Source organism: Cornus florida, unplaced genomic scaffold, assembly GCF_030987335.1.
Source record: "Cornus florida cultivar Cherokee Brave unplaced genomic scaffold, ASM3098733v1 CherokeeBrave_3.0.0_Hap2_Chr03, whole genome shotgun sequence".
In the NCBI taxonomy this organism is placed as follows: domain Eukaryota; kingdom Viridiplantae; phylum Streptophyta; class Magnoliopsida; order Cornales; family Cornaceae; genus Cornus; species Cornus florida.
In genome coordinates this window covers 6,842,966-6,868,170 of record NW_026775573.1, presented here as the reverse complement: position 1 = coordinate 6,868,170, position 25,205 = coordinate 6,842,966, and the positions used below count along the sequence as shown (strand labels likewise).

At 32.4% G+C, this 25,205-nt stretch overlaps 3 protein-coding genes across 4 annotated transcripts; 2 read left to right on the top strand and 1 right to left on the bottom strand.

Annotated features, from left to right (window-relative positions):
• Positions 1-2,134: 2,134 nt before the first annotated feature.
• LOC132301007 (uncharacterized) lies at positions 2,135-3,656 on the top strand. Its single transcript, XM_059798305.1, has 4 exons — positions 2,135-2,321; positions 2,479-2,628; positions 2,743-2,801; positions 3,318-3,656. The coding sequence occupies exons 1-4, from the start codon at positions 2,135-2,137 to the stop codon at positions 3,654-3,656; spliced, it is 735 nt and encodes a 244-aa protein (XP_059654288.1).
• A 3,143-nt stretch (positions 3,657-6,799) lies between these two features.
• LOC132299243 (benzoate carboxyl methyltransferase-like) lies at positions 6,800-8,889 on the bottom strand. The gene is made up of 5 exons (XM_059795749.1): positions 8,731-8,889; positions 8,514-8,612; positions 7,928-8,335; positions 7,583-7,837; positions 6,800-7,413 (listed from the first exon to the last, which is right to left on the bottom strand). The coding sequence occupies exons 1-5, from the start codon at positions 8,779-8,781 to the stop codon at positions 7,051-7,053; spliced, it is 1,176 nt and encodes a 391-aa protein (XP_059651732.1). The 5' UTR covers positions 8,782-8,889; the 3' UTR covers positions 6,800-7,050.
• A 4,689-nt stretch (positions 8,890-13,578) lies between these two features.
• On the top strand, positions 13,579-16,482 carry LOC132299239 (heavy metal-associated isoprenylated plant protein 4). Of its 2 annotated transcripts, none has more exons than XM_059795744.1 (5): positions 13,579-13,663; positions 14,707-14,839; positions 15,069-15,223; positions 15,679-15,766; positions 15,847-16,482. In XM_059795744.1, exons 1-5 carry the CDS (start codon positions 13,643-13,645, stop codon positions 16,281-16,283), a joined length of 834 nt encoding a protein of 277 aa, XP_059651727.1. In that variant the 5' UTR covers positions 13,579-13,642; the 3' UTR covers positions 16,284-16,482. The 2 variants fall into 2 exon arrangements, with proteins under 2 accessions (XP_059651727.1, XP_059651726.1); XM_059795743.1 differs by having other exon boundaries at positions 13,594-13,656.
• The last annotated feature ends 8,723 nt before the right edge of the window (positions 16,483-25,205 follow it).

The window sequence follows — 25,205 nt, the reverse complement described above, 5'->3', positions numbered from 1 at the left end:
AGAAATTTAAGAAATTGTGAATTAGAGCACCCCTACCTCAAAATAATGAAAACCCCCAATTTGAACCCTAGATTTCAAATTTCCTAGGGTGCACCAAATGATAAATTACTTACACCCACTTGAAGATCTCGCCGAACTCTTCGATTTGCCGCAAACGGCACCCAAAAATTCCTAATGATGAAGAAGAAATCAAGACTTTAGTGTAAGAAAAGAAAAAAAAAAAAAAAATGGAAACTAGAGAGGGAGCTCGCTGCTGGCTGCGTGAGAAAGAGAGGAATAATCATACAAGGTCATTTGTAATGACCATTAAAATAGCGGGTCCCACAGCAATTTAAAATATTTTCTTTTCCTTTTTTTTTTTTTTTTTTCCTTTTCTACACCACACAATATATATACACATTTAATAATTCACATCCACATAAATATAATAAATAAGATGCATAAGGTGCAAATTGACCCAACTAAAAATCCCTGTACGGAATAGTTCCGGTAGCGGGTCCCACACGGGACCATCCGACCCGAAAAACAGATAAATGCAAAAATGACAATCCTTGCATTTCAAAGAGTTCTGAACTCAATGAAATGCCTCAATCAACTCTCGGACACACCCGGCACACCCCACGGTGTCTGGCACGTAAAATGAGAAAAGACGATAACACCATCGAAAAATTAGAAATTTCCAGAAATTGAAAAATAGTAAAATTTGGAAACATTACAAGCCAGTAGGAACTGTAGGATGTATGTAGCACATGGAATTAACTTTCTTTAATCTTTGGGTAAAGTAGGTTCAAAATTTTGCAATAAAGTTTTATTAAAGTCAAATTAAATACTGAAAAATTCTGTGAAATTTATTTATTCATTCATTTTTGTTATTTACAGCTATTTCGATTGATTGTTGGTGCATGTTGAGGCCCTTTGTACAATAACAACAATTTTGAGGAATTGGGAATGTTTAGTGTTACAACTTGCAAGATCAAGTTCTGGTACGCCCTTTGATTTATTTTTTCTAATAGCAATGCATATGCAATTTCTAATTTTTTTTTCTGTTTTTTTTTTTTTTTTTTGGTACAATGAACAACAACACAGACGCATAATTATTTTCTTATATGAAATTTCTTAATATTTAATTTCTTTTTTTTTTTAGTGCAATGCACAACAACATAGGCGCACAATTTGTTATAATATGAAATTTCTGAATTTTTTTATTTTGTTGATGGGAAATTGATCACTAAGAAACCAAACTAAAATGTCGTCACTCTCTATAGAAATTGATCAGTAATGGACAAATTTGTGACAAGAGGGTTGCCACCATCTCTAAGAAGAGATGATGGCTCTTCAAAGATATGTGATGTAGAGATCAACCTTGAGGATCTGGCTGCAGATCCTGGACTACGAACTCCGATATTGAATTACCATCCCGATATCCGAGATCAAATTCGGAGAGCATATATACTAAAGGCTCCTTGCCAACCTAAAAAATATCATTTTTCTTATAAGAGTTATGGGCAATGTTTACGACGATTCAACCCGGCATGGTTTAATGCATTTTCTACTTAGTTAGAATATAGCATAAATAAAGATGAAGCATATTGTCTATGTTGCTATCTTTTTAAACCAAAAATTGGAGAACAATTGGGTGGTGATACCTTCATGAGTGAAGGATTTTCTAATTGGAAGAAGGGTTTGGAAAAATTACAAAGCCACGTTGAAGGTACGAAAAGTGCCCACAACCAATGTTCCAGTATGTGCTAAGCATTAATGAAGCAGAAGCAACACATTCAGTCAAATTTCTTCAAGCAATCGGACAAGACACGAATTGCATATCAAACACGATTGATTGCATTATCTTTTGCGACAAGGTCTTGCATTTCGTGGTGACGTTGAATCTGAGGATTCAAGCAACCAAGGGAATTTTCTTGAAGCATTGCGATTTCTTGCGAATCATAATGAAGATATTAATGCGGTTACATTCCAAAATGCTTATGAAAATCACAAATTAACGGCACTTAAGATCCAAAAGGACATTGTTAATGCCATTGCATTGGAGACTCTCAATGTTATTATCGAAGATATTGGCAATGCTTTTTTTTCTATTCTAATTGATTAATCTCGGGATATATCAACAAAGGAGCAAATGGCTTATGTTTTACAGTATGTGGACAAGAATGAGCATGTAGTTGAACGTTTTGTGGGTCTAGTGCATGTTTCTGATACCACTTCCATCTCACTCAAGAAGGCGATTGATGTTTTATTTTCTAGACATGGGTTGAGCAATTCTAGATTACGAGGGCAAAGTTATGATGGGGCTAGTAATATGCGAGGTCAGTTCAATGGTCTCAAAACTCTCATCATGAAGGAGAATGAATGTGTTTGGGGCTAGTAATATGCGAGGTCAGTTCAATGGTCTCAAAACTCTCATCTTGAAGGAGAATGAATGTGCTTTTTACATTCATTGTTTTGCCTATTAACACCAATTAGCTCTCATGGGTATGGCAAAAAAACATGAGGATATTGTTTCTCTTTTCACTTTTGTTGCTAATCTTATAAATGTAGTTAGCGGTTCATGTAAACGTTGTGATATTCTTCGAGAGAAGCAAGCTTCTATAGTTATCGAGGCACTTAACAATGGTGAGATTTCAAGTGGGCAAGGCCTAAATCAAAACACTTCTCTTAAATGAGCTAGTGATACACGTTGGTTTTCACATTATGACACTTTGATTAACGTGATTACTTTGTTTTCAGTTATTGTTACTGTACTTGAGACACTTACAGATGAAGAGTCATCAAAAAAGAAGTTTAAAGTAAATCTTTTATTAGAATTTATACAATCCTTTAAATTCATATTTTGTTTGCATTTGATGAAAGCTGTTTTGGGAATTACAAATAATTTGTCAAAGGCACTTCAAAGGAAAGATCAAGATATTGTGGTAGCTATATCCTTGGTCAAATTAAGCAAGGTCCAATTACAAAGGATGAGAGAAAGTGGATGGGATTCTTTACTCAATGAAGTTTCTTCTTTTTGTGTGAAATATGACATTACATTTCTACTTCGTGGAAAACTATGACGTAAAGCTCATGACAAGTCGAATTTGCATCATTATCGTGTTGATTTGTTTTATTCCATCATAGATATGCAACTTCAAGAGCTAACTAGTCGTTTTACTGAAATAAGTTCCGAGTTGTTGCTTTGTGTGGCTTGCTTGTGTTCGGATGATTCATTTTGTGCTTTTGAAAAGCAAAAACTAATTCGTCTTGCTCAATTTTATCCAAAAGATTTTTCTCCACATGCTCTTATGAGACTTGGTGATCAACTTTAGAATTATATTGCGGATATGCGTTCTAATAGCGAGTTTGAAGGATTAAAAGGGATTGGTGACCTTGTAAAAAAATTGGTGGAAACCAAAAGAGACAAGGTACATTCACCAGTTTATTTGCATGTGACATTAGCGTTGATCCTACCAGTTACAACTGCTAGTGTAGAGAGGGCATTTTTTGCTATGAATATCATGAAGAACCGATTGCGCAACAAGATAGGAGATGAATGGATGAGTGATAGCCTGATAATATATATTGAAAAGGAAATATCTAGTGGCATAGATAATGAAGTTATCATACGATGTTTTCAAAATATGAAAAGTCGTCGGGGACAATTGTGAGTGTACTCAATGGAATGATTCAATGAACAAAAAAAATATTTTTGCTTATTATGATGATTTGAATTGTAAATGTACTCAATGGAATCCTTTTGTTGTTTTTGGGACGCGTTCTCCTTTTAAATGCCTTTAATGAATTTGCTTAATTATCGAAAAAAAAAAATTGTAAATGTGCTCAATGGAATTATCAATGAATGGAAATTTTCTTTTTGTTTATTAGGATGGTTTTATATATATATATATATATATATATATATTATTTATGTTGTTATTAAAAGGCCGCCTCCCTTATAAAATTTCTTGGATCCATCACCGAATGGTATCATACCAATTTAAGAGGACCCAAAGAGACAATTTTATAGATATGTTATTATTTTTTCCGTTCACAAGTCTCTGTATCTGCCATACGATTCACATATGAGCTTCACTCTATCAATTATGGGACTACTGAATAATTCCTGCTGACTAATAATTATGTAGCCATCGCCAACTCATCTAGAATTTTAAATAAGGGATTTTTACATCTAAATGGAGTTAGGGAGTCATATTTACTCATGGATGGAGTCAAAGTCTTATATTTTCACAAAAATGAGTTTGACGTAAATGATGACATGGCACATGAAGTTTTACTGTTTAAAATTTTTGTTACCTAAAATGCCCTTCTCCCTATTCCAATGCATTTACCTTATCACCCCTGTTTAGAAAACATGGTACCTGGAGGCCAAAAAGTGGTACCTTCAGTTAAAAAACGTGGTACCTTTAGAACAAAAGTGGTACCTTCGTAAAAGTGACTTGTTTTTGTAATTGAAAATGACATTAAACCCCACACCGCTAATTAAGTTGCACATTACATCCATAAACAGCTCCATTAGAACTAGCTAAGCGAGTGTTTAGAAAACATGGTACCTGAAGGCCAAAAAGTGGTACCTTCAGTTCAAAAACGTGGTACCTTTAGAACAAAAGTGGTACCTTCGTAAAAGGAACTTATTTTTGCAATTGAAAATGGTATTAAACCCCACACCGTTAATTAAGTTACACATTAGATTCATAAACTACTGCTGAAAAATTTATAAACCTTCTTATTAAATAGAAGAGCCTAACATGTATTTATTAAATAGAACAACCAAAATCCATTACTTTTCATTAAATCAAAATCATCAAGTGAAGTACCATGTCTACAAAATACTTTAAATCACCACGAATGTAAAAAAAGTTATCATCCATCCAATCTAATAAAGTCAACAAGAAATAAAAAACTAAATCACTAAATTTAAAGGAAGCAATCATCTTTTGCAAAATAAGAACACAATTATTAAGTTTGAACATTTATTAAGCCCCACTCATCCATACAAAGTCTTGATTGCAATATTAGCCCCCACTCATCCATACAAAGTCAAAAAAAAAAAAAAAAGGGGGGGGGGGGGGGGGGGGGGGGTTACTACATTTAATTGTATCACATTAACGAAAAAATTAACTAACCTTAAAGAAGTAAGCGAAACGGGAAAGGTGAAGGAGAGGAAATGAAAACGTGGACAAATTTTCAAACTCTTAAACAAAATGAAAAAACATAATTAAATGCATAAGATGAGGCATTCTAGAATTTTTAAACTGGGGCATTCCAAAATTTCAATAACACATCAGTATAATTATAATTGTATGTAAAGAAAAATATGATTCTAGACTGGGGCATTCCAGAATCTCAATAACACATTAATCTCTTTAAGTTATAATGTATAAGATGTATGTTTGAATTCATGATAAACATTATATTCTCATCATACAATTAATATATATATAAGTAGCATTCTACAATTAATTAGGACCCAGATCGATATCAAAATTCTAAATGGTCTTCATGTATAAGAGGTCTAGAGACCAAATTGTCTCTCTATTATCATTGAAAAATTCTAAAGATTTAATTATGACCCAGATCCATATCAAACATGATCTTTGGATACCATAATTTTTTTAACAATTGCATTATTGAAATAGTTATTCAAAAGTCCCAAACAGCCTTGCCGATTAAAATGGTGCGAAAAAAAAAATCTACCATACTAACTATTTAGATGTAGTATATGATAATTAAGAAATATTTGTGTTATTTATAGCGCTAATGGAGCGGTTTATGAATCTAATGTGCAACTTAATTAGCGGTGTGGGGTTTAATACCATTTTCAATTGCAAAAATAAGTTCCTTTTACGAAGGTACCACTTTTGTTCTAAAGGTACCATGTTTTTAAACTGAAGGTTCCACTTTTTGGGCTCTAGGTACCATGTTTTCTAAATACTCGCTTAGCTAGCTTGGAGAATATTTTGTGTTATTCATGGCGCTAATGGAGCTGTTTATGGATGTAATGTACAACTTAATTAGCGGTGTGGGGTTTAATGCCATTTTCAATTGCAAAAATAAGTCCATTTTACGAAGGTACCACTTTTGTTCTAAAGGTACCACGTTTTTGAACTGAAGGTACCACTTTTTGGCCTTCAGGTATCATATTTTCTAACTAAGGGTAATAAGGTAAATGCATTGGAATAGAGAGAAGGGTATTTTAGGTAACAAAAATTTTAAACAGTAAAACTTCATGTGCCATGTCATCATTTAGGTCAAACTCATTTTTGTGAAAATATAAGACTTTGACTTCATCCATAAGTAAATATGGCTCCCTAACTCCATTTATATGTAAAAATCCCTTTAAATAACACCGGTTTACTTGCTTGACTGTTGGTTTTTGAATCACAAGCTCCGATCAATAATTAATCAGCATGTAAATAATAAATTAAATAAAGTTGACATATTTATTTACGTATCAATTAGTAATTGATTTCTGCTCAGAGAACCTTTGAAAGTTGTGTGCATGTGTACTATATCATGGAAAAGCAATTTTAGTAGGGCTATTTTTTTGGTTGGAGTTTTCTAATTTGACCTTCAAAAGCTGTTTCCTATTTTATTGAAGCTATGGGAGGTCCTCTCCATTTTACTAGTGTTGCAAGACATTCTTCTTGTAAAATAGCTGTTTTTTCTTGGATACTGAGCAAACACCGGAAACTCTAGGTTTCATCACCTGCATGCCCTTTAAGAGATGAAGTATAGAAGTGATCATAGAATTAGTTTTTTATTTTAATTTAATGATTATCAAAGTATCAAGTACTGCTAAAATAAATTTTTTATTTCAAAGTACCACACGCACAATGTTAAAATACTGATACATATTCTTAGATCCTAGAGGGGCAGAGCATATGCCTGTTGTTATTGTGCCAGAAAAACATCACACACACACACACACACACACACACACACACACACACACACATATATATATATATCATACATGTTAATTAACATAGCATATTTCTAAATCCTAAATTGCAACACCATTTATTTGCCCTTTGTGAATGGTCACTTCTTTGTTAACGAAACAACTATGTTGAAGCACTTCAGTTTATCCACGGACTGATTCTCAGCCACATGATGTGCAAATCTTGCAAAGAGTTTGTCAATCACAGTATCACCAAAATGACTAGCCAAGATAGGCTCCATAGCAGCTCTTATGCAACTCGCCACAAGTTTCCCACTCCTATATTTGTCGAAAACAAAATGTTTGTCATCATCTTTGTCACTGGCGTCCCAATCCACTTCAAAAACTTCTAGCTTGTCCAGAGTAAAGGATCCTTCCTTGTGAATTATAGCCTTCACCTCATCCTTGTAGGGTGCATGAAAGGGCAAATTGAATGAATCAACTTTAGCTTCATCGATGAGCCCCTAAAACCAAATTAATGTGATTACTATGAGATTTTAGAGATCCAAAGGAAAATTATTGAATGACGATAAACATGGGCTTAGTTGTGTTTTTACATATGATTATTATGTATACATGGAGTCAAAGTCATGACGTTTCGAAAAAATGGATTTGTTTGTAGGGTCTACACACCTCAGCCACCATGTCAAGAAGTGATTCTGCTAAGAGCTCCCAGAGACAGCGACAATCTTTGCTCGTAGGATCTGCAATGCTTCTACAACGGAATGTTAGAACCATACGCCCTCCGGGTACTATTTCCTCTGCGCGTAAGCTTAGAAATGTTGAGAAATCGCTTTGAAATTGATTCAGGTATGCTTCAACCACATGGGAAGGACTTGTATTCGCCAAGTATATGTTGCCCTTGTTATTGTCCAGCCTTTCAGGAACCTGTCTTTTAGTTACATAGTAAAGCTATAATTATGTGACATAATTGACATTAATGCATGGTTATGGATTTTGAATGAAGATGCTAAGTACCTTAGAGAGCCAATGAACACTGCTAGAGGAATGAATGAAGTGTAAGCTTCTGCTCGGGAAAAGCCTGCCATAGAAAGAGCCCGGCGTTCCCGATACAAAACAAGGACTCAACTCTTCTCCCTTCCGTTTCTTGAGCTTCTCCTCGTAGAATTTCGGTAGTGATTTGAAAATGGTGTTGAAGTCGTTGTCTGGAAGATCATTTAGATACACTTGGAATTCCGGTGTTTTGCAATCATTTCGTTGGCACAAACCTTGAATTGTGTTGATGCTTTGGGAGATGACCAAAAGGGTATTTGGACCTGACGAGCAACCCAAGTCTGCTATTTGAAAACACTTTGGGAAGTTTTGATTATACATGTCATTGAGGGTGTCTTCTAATACTGGCCACGCCTTTTGTATTATTGTTTTCTGAAGAAATTAAGGGGGACACAGTAAATTGTCCAAGTGGAAAATAAAGAGTTATGATATATAGTCTGAATTTAAACTGTTCGAAAGGAAGGCAAGTACTGTTTAATTTAATTATATGTGAATGTATTTAGGAATATATGTGTGTGTGTGTGTGTGTGTGAATGTGTAAGAGAGAGACCTGAAGGATTGAATTATTGGCGTAGCTAGTTTCTCCAATTCCAGCATTCATGTGAAGAACATTTTTTGCTTCCATCGTGGACAGTTGTGCTCTTGCTTTCTGGTATGTCATTGTTCAAGAATGAAACCTTGTACTCTTTAATTATATATGTAAATGTATTTTGGAAAAGAAAAAAAAAATTTAATTCTATGTAAATTAATGTGAGAAAGAGAGAGACCTGAAGGATTGATTTATTGGCGTAAGTAGTTTCTGCAATACCAGCATTCATGGGAAGAACGTTTCTTACTAGTATCTTGTTATTGCATTGTGGTCTTGCTCTCTGGTCATTGTGTGTATATATATAGGATACACAATTATGCAGTGGCGGCTTAACGTTAAAACAATAATTCAAAGTGATCTCAATATATTACCCATGTATATATATATATATTTAGTGTATATTAAATATGTTTTTTTGTATTCTATTAATTTTTAAATAAATATAGTAACTGTTACTATATTGGTCAATTAAAGTTTCTTTAATGGGAAGTTTTATTTGATCAATACTCCTTTAAATTTTTCTCTCAACAACCTCACACATCTTCTAATTTTTAAATTTTCTTACATATCAACAATTATTCAACATTTAACCAACAAAAAAAACAATTGTTCAACATTATATTTCTTTTTGGATTCTCTCACACATCAATTGAGTACACAAATTGTTTTGTATGTTTCCTTAAATAAATAAAAAAATATTAATTTTATATTAAATATAAGAAGACCTATTTGCTTTAGTCCTCACACAAGACCATTATTATCAAATGAGTGTTTTATATATGTGTAGAGATAAAACATATATGTGCGTGTATATATATATATACATAGCATGCAATAATTAAGGTGGGAGTCTACATACTCTCCACCATAAATGTGCGAGAGACATTTATGGACAGTTTTGGACATGTGCCCAGCATTCTTAATTTAAAAATAATTTATATATTTTCGAACACCTGTACAAATTTTGACCAATTAATCAATGAGCAATTTTTAATTTATTTTGTTTGTTTTGTCAAAAGATATATAAAATATTAAAAATTATAAATAAAAGAGAAAAAATATGAAAGAAAAGTTGTATTATTTAAAAAATAATAATTATTTACTTATAAAGGTAAAGTTAGAATTATTATTTTATTTAATATTGTAATGCAAATGTTGAAAAGAGAATTGCGAATATCGCATTCCTTTCTTAAATAAAAAATATTAATTTTATTTTAAATATAAAAAGACCTAATTAATCAATTTGTTTTAGTCCTCACACAGGATCTAGGCGGCCTTGACCATTATTATGAAATGCGTGTTTTATATATGTGTAGAGATATAACATATATATATATATATAAAGTATGCAAAATTAAGGTGAGACTCGTAAGTTATGAGGAATTATTGACTAGTCCTGAACCATTAACACTTAGTGGACGAGTTAAATACAGACTCTCATATTGAAAAAATAGTCTCACAAGAGTGTATTAATAAATTACAAAATTTCATGATCAGTTAGTTTTCATTAAATTAGTCAACTACTATTTAATAATTTCTTGTAAATTACACACCATAAATGTGTGAGAGAAAAAATAAGTGTTGAGAGAGAGTGAGAGAGAGAGATGTAGCATGTGTAGGTAGGTTGTAGAAAGAAAAAAAGGGTAAACAGTGAAGGTGTGATTACTAATAATTCCTTAACAGCATCAATAAATAAGGAAGCCATGTAAATGTAGTGCGAAGCTGATAAAGAAATAGACATTAGAGAAGAAAGAAAGAAAACGTGTTTCTGTTCAGTTATAATCTCAATGGGGAACAAGAGATCTTATATAAAATAAACATACAATAATCTAAATAAGGTTTTGAGCTGTCATCTTGTGCTCTGCGTGGGCGTGACAGCATGTATATCGATAAGAATGTCATATATCTACCCTGCCATGCACCGCACCCATGGGGGCAATAAAATGGAGGTGTGGTGGTCAGATAGGGAGAGAGAATGAAAACCCGGCTTGGGACGGGTACGGGGATAGGTGCTCCAGCCCCTTTTATGTTTCATATTACCTTATTATCCTTATACATTATGAAATATACAAAAATATTTTTCATTACCTAAACACTAAAATTCTAAGGTTGCGTTTTGCACGTACGAATGAATGAAATGTATGATTTCTGGTCACATTGACGAGATTTAGACTTTCATTAAAGACAGATCTTATCACACACCTGCATGAGTAAACATTCCCTAAAAGAAAAGAGAAGGCCACGAATGAGCATTCCTTTTCTTAAGGAATACCATTTCAGTCCCTACAACGAAATAAAACAAGTCAGTTTTTTTAAAAGGAAAAACCTTCTATTGGTTGTTTTGATATATATATATATATCCAAATCCATCTCTCAGAGATCGTGCTTTTGCCGGAGTGCGTCTCCACCAAGTAGGTGATATTATCATCACTCTTGTTGGAAACGGGTATGCAAAATAGAAATTTTGGAGTAGATTCCGCTAATAGGTTTTTTACGGATCTATAAACGAATGTGTTTCTCTCCGCAAAGAGATAAACTTGGTATATTTATTTTTTCAAATTCGTTTTCGGGTCAATGAGAAATTAGCTCGTAAGTAAGGTAGTTGATAAGCCTAAATGGGTATGCAAAATGGAAAAAATATTGAAACTAATTGAAGTTTAAATAAGCCAAGTTTGGGACTTGGGTTTGGGTCTAAGGGCACTCAAGTTTTTAAGAGGGGGAGGACCTAGGCAAGTTTGGGTCCAAACCATTTACCACACACGCGCACGCCCTGCTCGCCTGACCTAACCCGGTCCAGGCTTGGGCTTGGACTTGATTGTAAAGTGTGGTTAATTTTTAACGAAATTGGACCTTTATTTTTGAATTAGGCTTATTTAAATGGGTGGTTGATTTTTGAATTTAAATTAAAAGTTAGTTTTTTCCAAATGGTTGCATCTATTTCCAAAGGGTGACATCTGTTTTCTAAAGAATTGCATCTGTTTCTAAAAAGTTGCAACTGGTACTGAACCAACATGACCCATGGTTGTACCCATACACGAAAAGGCACTTTGCGTAATATAAATATCCCCCCTTTGGGATCATTTGCTAACACACCAATTCAGAAATTTATTTTTCTTTCTGAATTATCTTCTTCTTTCTTTCTTCTTCTATAATTGTCTGTGGGTTCGAGTCCTAATCTTTGGGTTCGAGTCTTAGTTAGTGACTCCGAGTCAGAGTTCGAGTCAGAGAGTACTACACCGATCCAGTTCGCATATTCCTTTGGTTTGCAGTGCTACTACAGAAGAAAGACAAGTCGTTATAACCTGGGAGATAAACGCCACTAAGTCCGTTAACACCATAACCGGACGAATCTATATTAAGGATATAGAATAAAATTCTAATTTCGACTTTTAATTAGGTTCATTTATTTTATATTTTTATTTGATTATATTAAACTATATATATTATAAGAAATTATATATTTATAAATTATTATTTTATAATAATAATTATATATATATATATTATATTTTAAAATAATATTTAAATAAATAATACTATAATATATAACATAATTAGATCGTTTATATATATATATATATATATATATATATATTATATTTTAAAATAATATTTAAATAAATAATACTATAATATATAACATAATTAGATCGTTTTTTTTTGGACAACACCTCTCACCATCTGTATATATCATTAAGCACTCACTCTAGTTACACCCTATAATACCCCTAGACATATCCGGGGTTCACACCCAGCCAGACTGTCTTCCTCTGCCTGACCTTTCTCTCTTTATCTCATTTATACTCATGATTTTCAGACTGATACTTTGATACTATTATTCCATTTTTGCGGCCAGTCTGTTGGTCTGATTACTGTGATGTACATTATACTGTTTTTATTCTTAGATATTATGGATGTTTTGATCTTATATCGATATATCTGTTGATGATTGACTCCATTATCAGGTGCATTATAGTGACTTCAATGAGAGAGTGCTGCCCACATTAATCACATGACCCCCAAACTTAAATGGCATAATGTCCTCAATGTGCAAAAAAAACAAAAGAAATAGGAAATAGTATACCAATACAACTATGGTGATGAATGGGCAGGACACAAGTATCCAAAGTGGATGGTATAATCCCCCCAAACTTGGGATTAACTGTGGTCCTGAAAAAGATGGCACTAGAATAAAACTTCATCAAATAACAAATGGGATAATAATGGTGCACAGTGGGCATGCAAATGCAAGTGGGATAGTAAATGAAATTAATTTGATAATTGACTACTGCATGACAATAGCCTCCATCCGTCATGGTTGTCTCGCCTTTAATCAACATGGCGGCCCAGATTTGACGGCTTGACTTGGACGGCTGCGATCGGAATGATTGGTGTTAGTAAGAAAAGGGTTGCTAAAGTAGGGGTATTATAGGGTGTAACTAGAGTGAGTGCTTAATGATATATACAGATGGTGAGAGGTGTTGTTCAAAAAAAAACGATCTAATTATGTTATATATTATAGTATTATTTATTTAAATATTATTTTAAAATATAATATATATATATATATATAATGTGCAAAAAGAACAAAAGAAATAGGAAATAGTATACCAATACAACTATGGTGATGAATGGGCAGGACACAAGTATCCAAAGTGGATGGTATAATCCCCCCAAATTTGGGATTAACTGTGGTCCTGAAAAAGATGGCACTAGAATAAAACCTCATCAAATAACAAATGGGATAATAATGGTGCACAGTGGGCATGCAAATGCAAGTGGGATAGTAAATGAAATTAATTTGATAATTGACTACTGCATGTGTTCTGTCAAATGCATGTGTTCTGTCAAAGTCATTTTTGGCTTGTACTGCGTGTAGCACAAGAAAGCAAGAAAGGACCAAAAGAGACGTAACTAATCAACTTGAATGTCTTTAGAATTCTCATCTACCAAGGACTCTCTAATTAATGTCTAACTTTAAATTATTTCATACTCTCATCCACCAAGGACTCCCTAACTAATGCCTCAAAACAATCCCAGCTCTCTTTGTATACATTGCCAACTCAATATAATAATAGGTTTTATGAAGGATGGCAATGGGAAGGTTTGTGGTGGGCATCTCATTTCCCATTTTTATTCCTGTTCTTTTTCTCATTTCTGTTTATTTTTTTTTACTCTTATAACTATTCTAAAATTTATTTGATTTTTTAAAGTAGTCCTCATTCCTGTTCCATTTGCATAATCGGTTCTCCCAAACCGCCATAAATAGGACAGGACTGCTGGGGTGGGAATTTTTGTCATCCTTACTTGTGAATTTCTTTTCTTTTTTTTCTTTCACAAAAGCAAGGTTTAAAAAAAAAAAAAAAACCAAACCGACCTTTTCTTTTAATACTTAATGTTTTTAGTGACCTATAATGACATTTTTATTTCATGTCTTGAAGCGAAGTTATATTCGAAAAATGATGTCTTTGAATTGGAATTAGAGATATGTGTGACGGGGTTGCATGAGTGATAAAAGGATCAGGTCTTAATCCTAGGTTCGGTTCTCCCTCTTCAACTAATTACTAACCATTGTCCGGCTAAAAAAAAAAAAAAAAAAAAAAAAAAAAAAAAATTGGAGTTTGAGAAATTTTCGTTCAACACATAATAACTATACAAGGAACTGGGCCGGACCCGAGCAGGGCAAAAACAAGAACAAACAAGGCCGAGAAGGCCAACCCAAACAAATGAAGCCCTAACCCACATAACGCACTTTGATTCTAGAGGTCTTTCAATCAAGCATTTTTTTCTTTTGAAAACAATGAAACTCCAAACACTAAATTACTGAAAATTAAAAATTGGATGACAGGTAAGTGTATGGTTCAATTAGTCAATTGGATCACATCTAATTAATGGTACATTATGATAAGCCAACCCCATAAGTAAAGACATTGTTCTCTCCTTCATTCTCAATAAATTTATTTATTATTTTTCTTCTCTACCAAGTTTCCCTTAGCCAGTGAACTACCCACCTACTAGATTTTTTTTTTTTTTTTTTAAATGTACCAAAACCAAATACATTATACCTTTCCTATGGTTGATTAATTCTGATCTCTATTTGATCAAGATATTATTAGAGACTCATTTTGTGAGTTTCTTGCTCGTTGATCATCAGAGCTTGGTGGGTACAATGTCAAAAGAAGATAAAAAAGAAAAGGTCGAATCGGCGATTATCGCTGTTTACAAAGCTCATTTACACTGCCCAAAATGTGCATATGATATCAGAAAGCCTCTCATGAGAACCCCAGGTATGCTACTTCTTCATTATAATGTTCTTAACTTTATGTATATGATCGTATATAATAATACTCTTTGTATACACATCGCACCAGAAAACACTGAGAAATGTTAAAGGAAAAAATAATAATAATAATAAAAATAAGAGAGTTATTTGATTATGTAGAGAGCATGCAAATGGAAGTCCCACTTTTTTTTCTTTTTTTTCGTTTTTTTTTTTTTTCTCTCTCGATTAACCAGGTGTACACAGTGTTGACGTCAAATTTGAGAGTGGAGAAATTACGGTTAAAGGAACATTTGACGCAAAGAAAATGCATGAAAGAATAGAGAGGATCAGTAAGAAAAAGGTAGTGAAGGTCAAGGAAGAAGTTTCAGTATTGAAGGAAATCAAAAAGGTAAGAACACTTAACACAAATACTGAACAAGCTGCATGATCGATTTAAATAAATTTTCTAGATTATAAAGTAGGGTTTGATAATTAGAGTAAAATTTTATTTTAGTTAACATATTATTCTCATTTTTTATATAACTCAATATTGGAATATGGAAGAATAAATTTTTTAGTCCTTTGAATTAATAATAATAATAATAATAATAAAATACAGTTAATTAAGAATGTGATGTGTTTGGATGCCTATGAAAAAATAGTCCTATCAATCTGTGATTTCTAATATATTGGCCCAGTGTATCATATGCTTCCAACAATTCTGTGCACAGAATATCCAAATTACTCAATCATTTGTTATTGAAAAGTTCACATTAATTTAAGTGCATCAATAGAACGAAGCTCTTGTAAAAAAGCTTTGGCAAAATGACTAATTATGTTTTTTTCTTTTTGGACTGAATTGAGGAAACAATAAGGACAACAAAAATAAACGCTTACATGCACTGTGACCAGTGTGAGCGCGATTTGCGCACGAAACTACTCAAGAACAAAGGTAATTAAAGGAAATAATTGTATCAAAATTGTCGATTTTGTTCAAGAACAGTTCATGAGAGTTGCTATTGACAAATGCAGGCATTCATAATGTTAAAACTGACATGAAAGCTCAGACTCTAACAATTGAAGGAACCATCGAGTCCGAAAAGCTCTTGGCATTCATGAAGAAGAGGGTGCACAAACATGCAGAGATAATATCTCCCAAACAAGACAAGAAGGAAGAGAAGAAGGAAGACAAGGAGGAAAAGAAAGACAAGAAGGAAGACAAGAAGGAAGACAAGGAGGAAAAGAAAGACAAGAAGGAAGAGAAGAAGGAAGACAAGAAGGAAGAGAAGAAGGAAGACAAGGTTACAGTGGAAGTGAAAACAAAAGAAACCACGGAAATTATAGAGTTCAAGGAAGAGAAGAAAGTGGAGGCGAAAACAAAGGAGGGAAATGTTCCATACTTTATTCACTATGTCTATGCTCCCCAGTTGTTTAGTGATGAAAATCCAAATGCTTGTTCTATAATGTAGATATGTAGAACACTGATCATAAAGTGGGCATCATATGATTTGATTTATTTTTCAATTATTGCTTTTGACAAGACTAAATTTTACTATTCGACCCGAAAATTTGTACTTGATACATGGGAATTCCCCAAACCAAATATATTTTTTATGTGATGTGAATTAGAATTGAATTGTGACATAGTAGATCATAAATTAAGAAGGTTGATTGCGCATGTTATCTTATTTTGATTTTTGCTTGTTCGTTTCTTATTTTATTATACCGTTGAATTCAATTAAATGTTCTAGCACTTACATAGACACAATATTATATACCTTAGCTTACATTTCAGAATTGATCATAGAGAGAAAAAACTTGGAAAAAATTGAATGAATTGATGGCCATCTCAAACCCATCTTAAGCAATGATATAGATCACAAAGTTCTCATTCGAAATTTATACTATCTAAAGAATATAAAAAAATTTAGGTGAAATTTAGAAATTTATTTAAAGAATGTACTATATCAAGTGTTGAATAGGAATTTAAAATATTATATAAAAAAATTGATATTAACCTATATTTGAATAAAGCTTTTTTAGTACATCTAGTTATAGTCAGAGTTAACTTTTCTTGTAAATCTATTTTTTGTCCGAGCTAATTCTGTCTTTTTCACCCCTCCCAAGTTCCTAACACCTTCAATTGATACAGCAGGTTTTTTTTTTTTTTTTTTTGTCTCTAGTTGGTGGCCGGAAAATATGAAAAAGAAAGATTGAAAGTTTGTGAATACTCCAAATTCCAATTGGTGTAGTTTTGTATCACTTATGAGCTTCTGTTGTATATTGTTTTATATATTGAATAAAAGTTAAGTATTTAATTGATGTAAATAGAGTAGGGCTTTAGATGAATGTTGAGTATGGAGATTTATTGGGAGATAGAGAGAGGGAAGGAAGAGAAGAGAGTCCTGCTAAAAGAAGGGTTCTATAAATTTTAAATCGGAAAAAAAAATAATAATAATTTGAGTCGGGTTTAACCCGTAAGAAATTTAATAATAACCATAATTAAAAAATTTAAAATTTTGAATATGCATCTAAATTGTATTTAGCCACATCAGCGGAGATTATGAACTTTAGCGTCCGGAGAGGGCCAAAGTATTGTCCATATTTAAATTTGAGTTTATAGTTAGAAACCAATCAAATACATTGCACGAACCTACGACACATAGGCAATACACTAGAACATGGCATAAACGGTGTAGAGAGAGTTGAAAAGAATTGTAGATGTTTGTGGAGAGTAAAGAATATTCTAAAATAGTAGAGAATTTATAGTATTATAAATATCTGGAGTAACAGGTGAGGTTATTTAGGATGCCTATAAATAAAATTATAGTGTCCTTTGTGAGCAGCAACTCTTATGAGTTGAGGCTTTGAGACTCACTGAATAAATGTTTGAAATGTTTATCTCAATGGTTTAACTTGCGCGGAAATCACAAGAAAGTAGAAAATCCTATTCTAAGGGATGGAGCAATTGCTTGGGGATGTGATACCAGTATTGGGTGTTCGTGGAGCTGGTGGCTTTTATTATCTATCAAATTTAAACCAAATTACTTTTTAAATTTCCAATATTATAATAAAGTAATTTTTATATTTAAACATTCAAATGCAATATTTATATATGATTGATTAACTATTAACTATATCTTATTTATAACTAAAGATGATTTTTTATAGAATTTGTGCTCCTAAACTCAAGCAAATGTACTGAAGATGTGTTTTTCTCCTCACAAATGTACTGTATCCCAAAGTTCATCCTCCCAATGAGCATTATCACTGATATGGATAGCATCTTCAAGGCTTTCCTTAATTTGGTCCGGGCCATCGCTCAAAAAGACAAGAGCTAAAGTAAATTAGGACACTTGTTGTCTCCCCAAAAGAGCTGGTGGCCTTGGGTTTCCTAATTTATCAACATGGAATGAAGTTGCTATCATGAAGCATTTTTGGCACATCATTAACTCTAGAGATATGCTCTGGGTTTAATGGATTAAAACTTATCCCTTGAAAGGAAGAAACATTTGGAAAGTGAAGACACCTAGACAGTGCTCATGGAATTGGAGGAGGCTTCTTAACCTTCGGGCTACTATCCAACCTTCTGTCAAGGTCGAAATTAGAAATGGAAGCAATTCCAATTTTTGGTTTGACAATTGGAGTCCCCTGGGACCTTTACACCAACTTGTCTCTCCCCAACAGATCAGTGACACAAGCTATGACAGCAAGACCAAACTCTCTTCCTTTATTGTCAACTCCACGTGGCTGTTTCCAAATGCCATCACCACACTACTACCCAGAATCAACCTTCCAATACGAAATCCACAGAAGCAGGATAAAGTAATCTAGTGTCCTTCACCTTTATTAACATTCTCAATTACCCAAACAATGAAACACCTTAACCACCATCTACCTGTTGGGATTTATATGCTCCGGCATAGTAAATTCTTATTTGGATTATAGTGACATATATTCCTGATATTTTTGAAATATTTATATTTGATACAATTGGTGAATTCAATGTATTATGTTTTGATTCATTATAGAATTAATAGTGTCATCTTGATTACAAGAAATATTTATATATGTATGTGATGGTGATCAATACATGAATATAAATAGTAATTATAAATTGTTCATAGTCGGTAATTAGGGATGGATTCATAATTAATTAAGACTTGAACAAGATCCGCGTTAGGTTGTGATATATTGCGAGAATCGTCATATGCAATTGCTCCCTATTACAGTCGTGGCATTTGACTCTTAAGTATGAGAAAAGTATAAACTCTTTTATTAATTAATAATTACTTTGATTTGTTCGATGGATACTTCGGGATCCTTAGACCGACACTTTGGATAGTTATGTAATTAATAGTTAGAGAGTTATATTTTTAATATTTGAATCATTGCTACTTGTATTTATTTTGTATTAATTATGGTTGATCACAAAGTAAATTCGAAAGCCTTCGTGTGTTTTTAGACAAAATGATTTATTATATATTTATTTATTTAAATTATTATTTTTGTCAAACAAATGTTTTATTGTGATCGAGCCAAATATAATCAATGGTACCAAAATAAATATATTAATTAAGTAGTCGGATTGATGGTTTTATTTATCTGATAACTGGTTATGCATAGAGAGGTCAAAGTACAACATTGATTTAGAGGCTATTTATTATTTAATTGAAGTTCAATTAATTTCTTTTAGTGGAGTAGAAATTAATTTATGAATTAATTGAATTGGGTCCATGGACTGGGCCAATTATTAATTCATTGTAGCCAATAAAATAATAAACCCAAAAGATTCTCACTCATAGCCTAACTTGATATTGGAATCCTATTAGATTTGAGATATGTGAATTAGAGATTGAGAATGATTTATTATTTCCTTTTCTTTATCTTTATGTTGCCTATATATATACATGGTCTATGTATATTTTAGGTGTGATTTTTTGGAAGAAGGAAAAAGGAATATATTTTCTCTCTCTAGAAAATTAGGATTAGTGTTCTCATCTAATGGAGGCTCCCACAAGCCTAATTTTCCAAGGTCATTCATGGAGACTTATGAGTGATTCCAAAAGGCAAAATAATTACCAAGAAGATGGAGATTCAAGAATAAATCATCTTGCTAAGGGATCTACAATAAATGAGAACATTCACTTTAGAGGAAAGATTTAAAGGTTTACTCAGACCTTTGATGTAAGTATTTAATTTGTTAATTGAATGATACATCATATTTTATTTTTGCATAAAACTTGTCTCTATGTGATAGATCAAGATCTGTGAATGAAAATCCCTCGAAAAATTTTTAAAACTAGCACGTTTCCCAACAATGATATCAGAGCATGGTTTGATTCATTACTAGAGATCATGATTTTATCAAAATCATCATTATGGATCCAAATTATAAATATAAATTAATGTATGTTGATGTATGATTTTATATATTGATACAAGATGATGTATGTATAATTGTGAATGGATGATGATGTGTGTTTGGACCATGGATGAAGCTTATAGGTTAATTGAATGTAATATTTTCTTTGGATGAATGTAATTAAGGCTTTGATTTAGTCGTTTGAAAGTTCAATGATGTAATTTAATTTTTTCCATTGTATTTCAAATTGTAAATATTTTTAAAGCCATGAAATCTTCATCAAAGGATGCTATGAAGTTTCGAAAATGTCCAAGAGGGTTAAATTAGGCTTCAGAAATTTTCTAAATTTTTTTTGGAATTTTTCTGAAATTTTTTGGGCTTAATTTATATTTTCCGAAATTTATTGATTAATTTTGATCAATTTCATCAAACAATTAATATTTAAACAAGCATTTGAATACAAAAAGAATAATAAATAAATAAATAAATAATAAGCTGAAGGAAATTAAATAATAAATACCTATTTTAAAATCCTCAAATAAATAATAATTAAAAATCCAATAATAAAATCCTCCAATCCTCGAATACTAGTAATTAATTAAACTACAACTCGGGAATTCATACTGTGGACCCCTAATAATATCCTAACTGAAATAACTGAACCGAAATAAAAATAATAAGTAACTAATGAAGACGAGTCCTACGTAGAGTCGGAAGAGTGAATGGCTGTCTCTGCTCGGCACGAACAATCTCTAAGACTGGAACTGACGAACACCTGAAAAATAATGGTGGGTCAGGTCCACAAACAAGTTCTAATCTACTACATCCCAAACAGAGAACCGATACACGTACACATCCTAATTAATTCAACAATAACTAAATAGTCCATATGTAGATATATACACACTAAAGGAACCTCACTAGACTATAGAGTTGTCTCAACCTGAATAGTAGGCAACATGCAAAACGCATATATAGTGGGCATGAGTACCTAGACTTACCAGGGTACACAACTACGCTATATCTAGCTACACATCCCTGGCAATATACGCACCCTAACCACTGATCTTGAAACTCAAGCTCATATCATAGCGTATAATTATATATTTAAAATCCGTTCTATCCAACCATCAAAAATAAACTATCCAATTATTATTTTAATAATATGTCATCCAACTATTCCGTTGACCTGACACGAATGAGTAGGACTTAACACTATGGTTAATCCGTTCCCTTATTAAAAATAGGTAGGACTTAACTCTTAAATTAATCCGTCCCTAATATACCCCCATCCCATAATGGTGCATTAATCCATATCATAATCCAATAAAAGTTTCAAATCCAATGACAATGTAAATAATATTTACATCTAATAATCCAAATAAATATGATGTAATCATATGTACATCACTTACATTTAATTAAGCAAAAATAACAATTTTAAGTATCATGCAATTAATTTACCTCATAAAAAAAAAAAAAAAATTTAACATGCATCTCAATTGATTGTACTCTTCCACAAACTGATTAAATTCATTTAAATTCAATTAACTGATTTAAATAATTTAACTCAACCCTATTTAATTAATTTAATCTTTTAAATTAAATTTTATATCAGTTACTATTTACAAACTTATGCAAATTAATCCAAACTGATATTAATCATATCAAGAAAAAAAAAAAACAAAACGAAATTTCATTTAATATTAACTACTGATGCAGCCTTTAACTTTTGTTTTTTTCTTCTTCATTCGGCATGCCCATGTGTTCTCACACATACATTAAACTAATCCAAGTATTATTAACCATCTGAAGGGAAAAAAAAAAAAAAAAAGTCTCAATTAATATAACAACTGATGCATGTTTATAAAAGTTCCTCGTTCGACTTGCATGAAAGGAAAACACACAGAATTTGTACATGCATATAACTGATGCATGCTCATGCTAATTTGGTTCATACTAAACTAAAAGAATTCCTTGTTACGCGTGCATGAAGTAAACAAACAGAAATTCTAATTACCATTAAATTAAAATCTGTTTGTTTGGTTTTTTTTTTTTTAAAATCAACTGTCAATGGTTTCCTCGTTCGGCGCTTGTGAACCAAATTTAATTCCATCTGAATTATATAAATTACTCCATACTAAACCCATAATATATTACAACATAATTAAAACCCAAACTATAATACAACACATGAAAATTTAATTTATCAAAATATGAAAATTATTTCAAACCCATTATTAAAACACATGAACTGAATTTTTCAAATAAATCCATATAATTAGATTCAATTAATTTATTTAAAGAATCTAGAATTAATCTAACATGCATAGGGTACGAATCAAAGGAGAAGAGAAGAATTAAAACTTGCCTTTAGGGATTTGATAAAAACCCTAACCTCCTTCTTCCTTTTCCTCTTCCTTCTTTCTCTCTCTAAAATATAGTACGTGATATATTTTCTAACATCTTTCACAACTCTATAGTTATATATTTATAGACAACTAAAATAACCCTAATCCTTTTTCCATTCTAAGACAAACTAAAATAAAATAAAATAAAATTTAAATATTAAAAAGGTAACTTAAATATATGTTATGTATAATCTATGTGTACTCCTTTTTATATATAATATATAAATATATATCAGATTATTATTTAAGGACTTTCCTTATATATATATATATATATATATATATATATATATATATATATATATACATATACATGGGTAATTATCCGTACCCATTAAACCCCTTATCCAAGTAGTCCATGGAACCCAATTGATTGATCAATTACTACTATCCATATCCAATTCCTTAAAAATATAAAAATAAAATAAAAAAAATAAAAATAAAAATAAAACAATTAAATTCCTAAATAAATACACATCATCACATATAATTCAATTTAAACAAATAATTAAATCAATTAAACAAGTAAACAATTAGCCAAGAAAATAACTAAATAATTAAATGCAATTAAAACTATTAAAATAATACCGAGACTATCTTTTTTAAATTAGGGGTATTATACGGTCGCTGGCGGCGAAATCGACGGCGGAATAAGGGAGGCTAATCCGATGCGACGTGGTACACATGCGCTCGCACCGGCAACCCTTGGATCGTCATCATGCAGCGGTTTAGATCCTGTGTGGGCGCGTCTACAAGGAATGAGAGGCTCAGCCAATAAGCTAGCACGTGGGGATCACGCGCCAGCTAATGCATCTTTCCCCAGCGCGTGGTAGCGCGTGCCACGCGCTAAAGCTTGCTCCCGGTGCGTGTGACGCGCCTGCTGACCTCCCCAGTGCGTGCAAGCGCGTGGGGACTCCCTGCAAGTGACCCCAGCGCGTGGGGACTCTCTAGCACACTCCCCTAGCGCGTGCCAGCGCGTGGGGACTCCCTGCAAGTGACCCCAGCGCGTGGGGACTCTCTAGCACACTCCCCTAGCGCGTGCCAGCACGTGAGGATGTGCTGTTCACTCTCCAGGCACATCCAATGCATTGTTTTACCTCTTTTAGCGCGTACCAACCTCCTGCGGGTGTTTGGAAGCTGACGAAGGACCCTCGCGCAATACTTAGAGCAATTTAATGTTAAAAGCTGATTCCATTGGCCATTTTTATTTGCTTTATCTGTCATTTATTGATATATGTGATACATGGAATAGATAATTGTTTATTAATTATTATTTATGCATTGGATTCATGATATTTAATTAAATAACTTGATTTATATTAATTAAATTATGAAAATCAATTGGATTTGATTACTAATTAATTTGAGGGCACTTATTGGGAAACGAAAAATTATTTTTGTAAATTATTTTAAAGTGTGCCTCAAATTAAATATTAGTGAATCATTTAAAAGTCCAAATATTTTCTAAATTTAATTGGATTAAGATCAAGGCGTTTTGCATGCATGATATCATATAAATGAATAAATTGAAAACCCTAATTATTAATGATTAAAAATTGAGTGGGAGCGGGAATTGGCCTTCGTTATTAAAACCATTGTAATTAGATCTTCAAAAATAAAGCCCCACACATGATTTGAAGAGTCTTCATATTATAAGAATGGTTGTCTCGTGAAAATAAAAATATTAAATGTTCATTGTAATTAGATCCTCAAAAATAAGGCCCTACGCATGATTTGAAGAGTCTAAATTATAATGACTAGATATTTAATGTTTTATTTTTCATTAGAGTTTTAATAACGTTATACACTCAATCTCAAATCAATAGTCACTACAAGAAATGGTGATATTAGGGACAAAAAAAACTGTCCCTATAGGTGCCCAATCTGTCCCTACTACCTTTTTGGGACGGCTAATGCAACCGTCTCTATATATAACGTCCTAAAAGGGTTTTAGGGACGGACTAATTGGGACGGAATAAAACTCCGTCCCAATTGAGTATTAGGGACGGAAGATAATTATCCATCCCAATTGAGTATTAGGGACGGAATTTTATTCCGTCCCAATTGAGCATTAGGGACGAAATTTTATTCTGTCCCAATTGAGTATTTGGGACAGATGTTTATGCCATGTTCTAATTGAGTATTTGGGACGGATGTTTATGCCATCTCAAATTGGTATTTGGGACGGATGATGTATTTTTTTTATTTTTTATTTTTTATTTTTTGGCATATGCTATATTCGATTCATAGCCTGCTATATCCATCCATTCATAATCTACATGCTTTATCCATTCATAATCTACTTCTACACAAACTAAATTTAATGTCAACACTAATAATAACCATTAATTAAAATATATATAGGTAGTTCAAATCACACTTCCAGCAATTCTCAAAACAGTACCAAAAAACATCATATATAATCCCAAAAAATTAGTTTCTAATCAAAAACTTTTTTCACATTTTGTTTTGATTCTCCGCAAGACTAGCCACAGTTGCCTTCAAATCATTTATGAACTCCATCATTCCATCACATTTTTCTTCAGCTTCTAATTCTGCCACCAATTCTGCACTATTGGCATTCCTCTTACGTCCTCGTGCAGCCTTCTTTCTAT

Bases quoted from the DNA above. Each gene is read 5' to 3' on its own strand.
- LOC132299239 (XM_059795744.1), top strand. From the start codon at position 13,643: ATGGCAATGGGAAGGTTTGTG. The intron at 15,224-15,678 runs GTAAGAACACTT...GACTGAATTGAG, and splicing joins TATTGAAGGAAATCAAAAAG to GAAACAATAAGGACAACAAA. The intron at 15,767-15,846 runs GTAATTAAAGGA...TGACAAATGCAG, and splicing joins GAAACTACTCAAGAACAAAG to GCATTCATAATGTTAAAACT.
- LOC132301007 (XM_059798305.1), top strand. From the start codon at position 2,135: ATGGCTTATGTTTTACAGTATGTGGACAAGAATGAGCATGTAGTTGAA. The intron at 2,322-2,478 runs GTCAGTTCAATG...AACACCAATTAG, and splicing joins TGGGGCTAGTAATATGCGAG to CTCTCATGGGTATGGCAAAA. The intron at 2,802-3,317 runs GTAAATCTTTTA...GATCAACTTTAG, and splicing joins CATCAAAAAAGAAGTTTAAA to AATTATATTGCGGATATGCG.
- LOC132299243 (XM_059795749.1), bottom strand. From the start codon at position 8,781: ATGAATGCTGGTATTGCAGAAACTACTTACGCCAATAAATCAATCCTT. The intron at 8,336-8,513 runs GTCTCTCTCTTA...TAATTTCTTCAG, and splicing joins CCAATAATTCAATCCTTCAG to AAAACAATAATACAAAAGGC. The intron at 7,414-7,582 runs GTGTGTAGACCC...ATTTGGTTTTAG, and splicing joins TTCTTGACATGGTGGCTGAG to GGGCTCATCGATGAAGCTAA.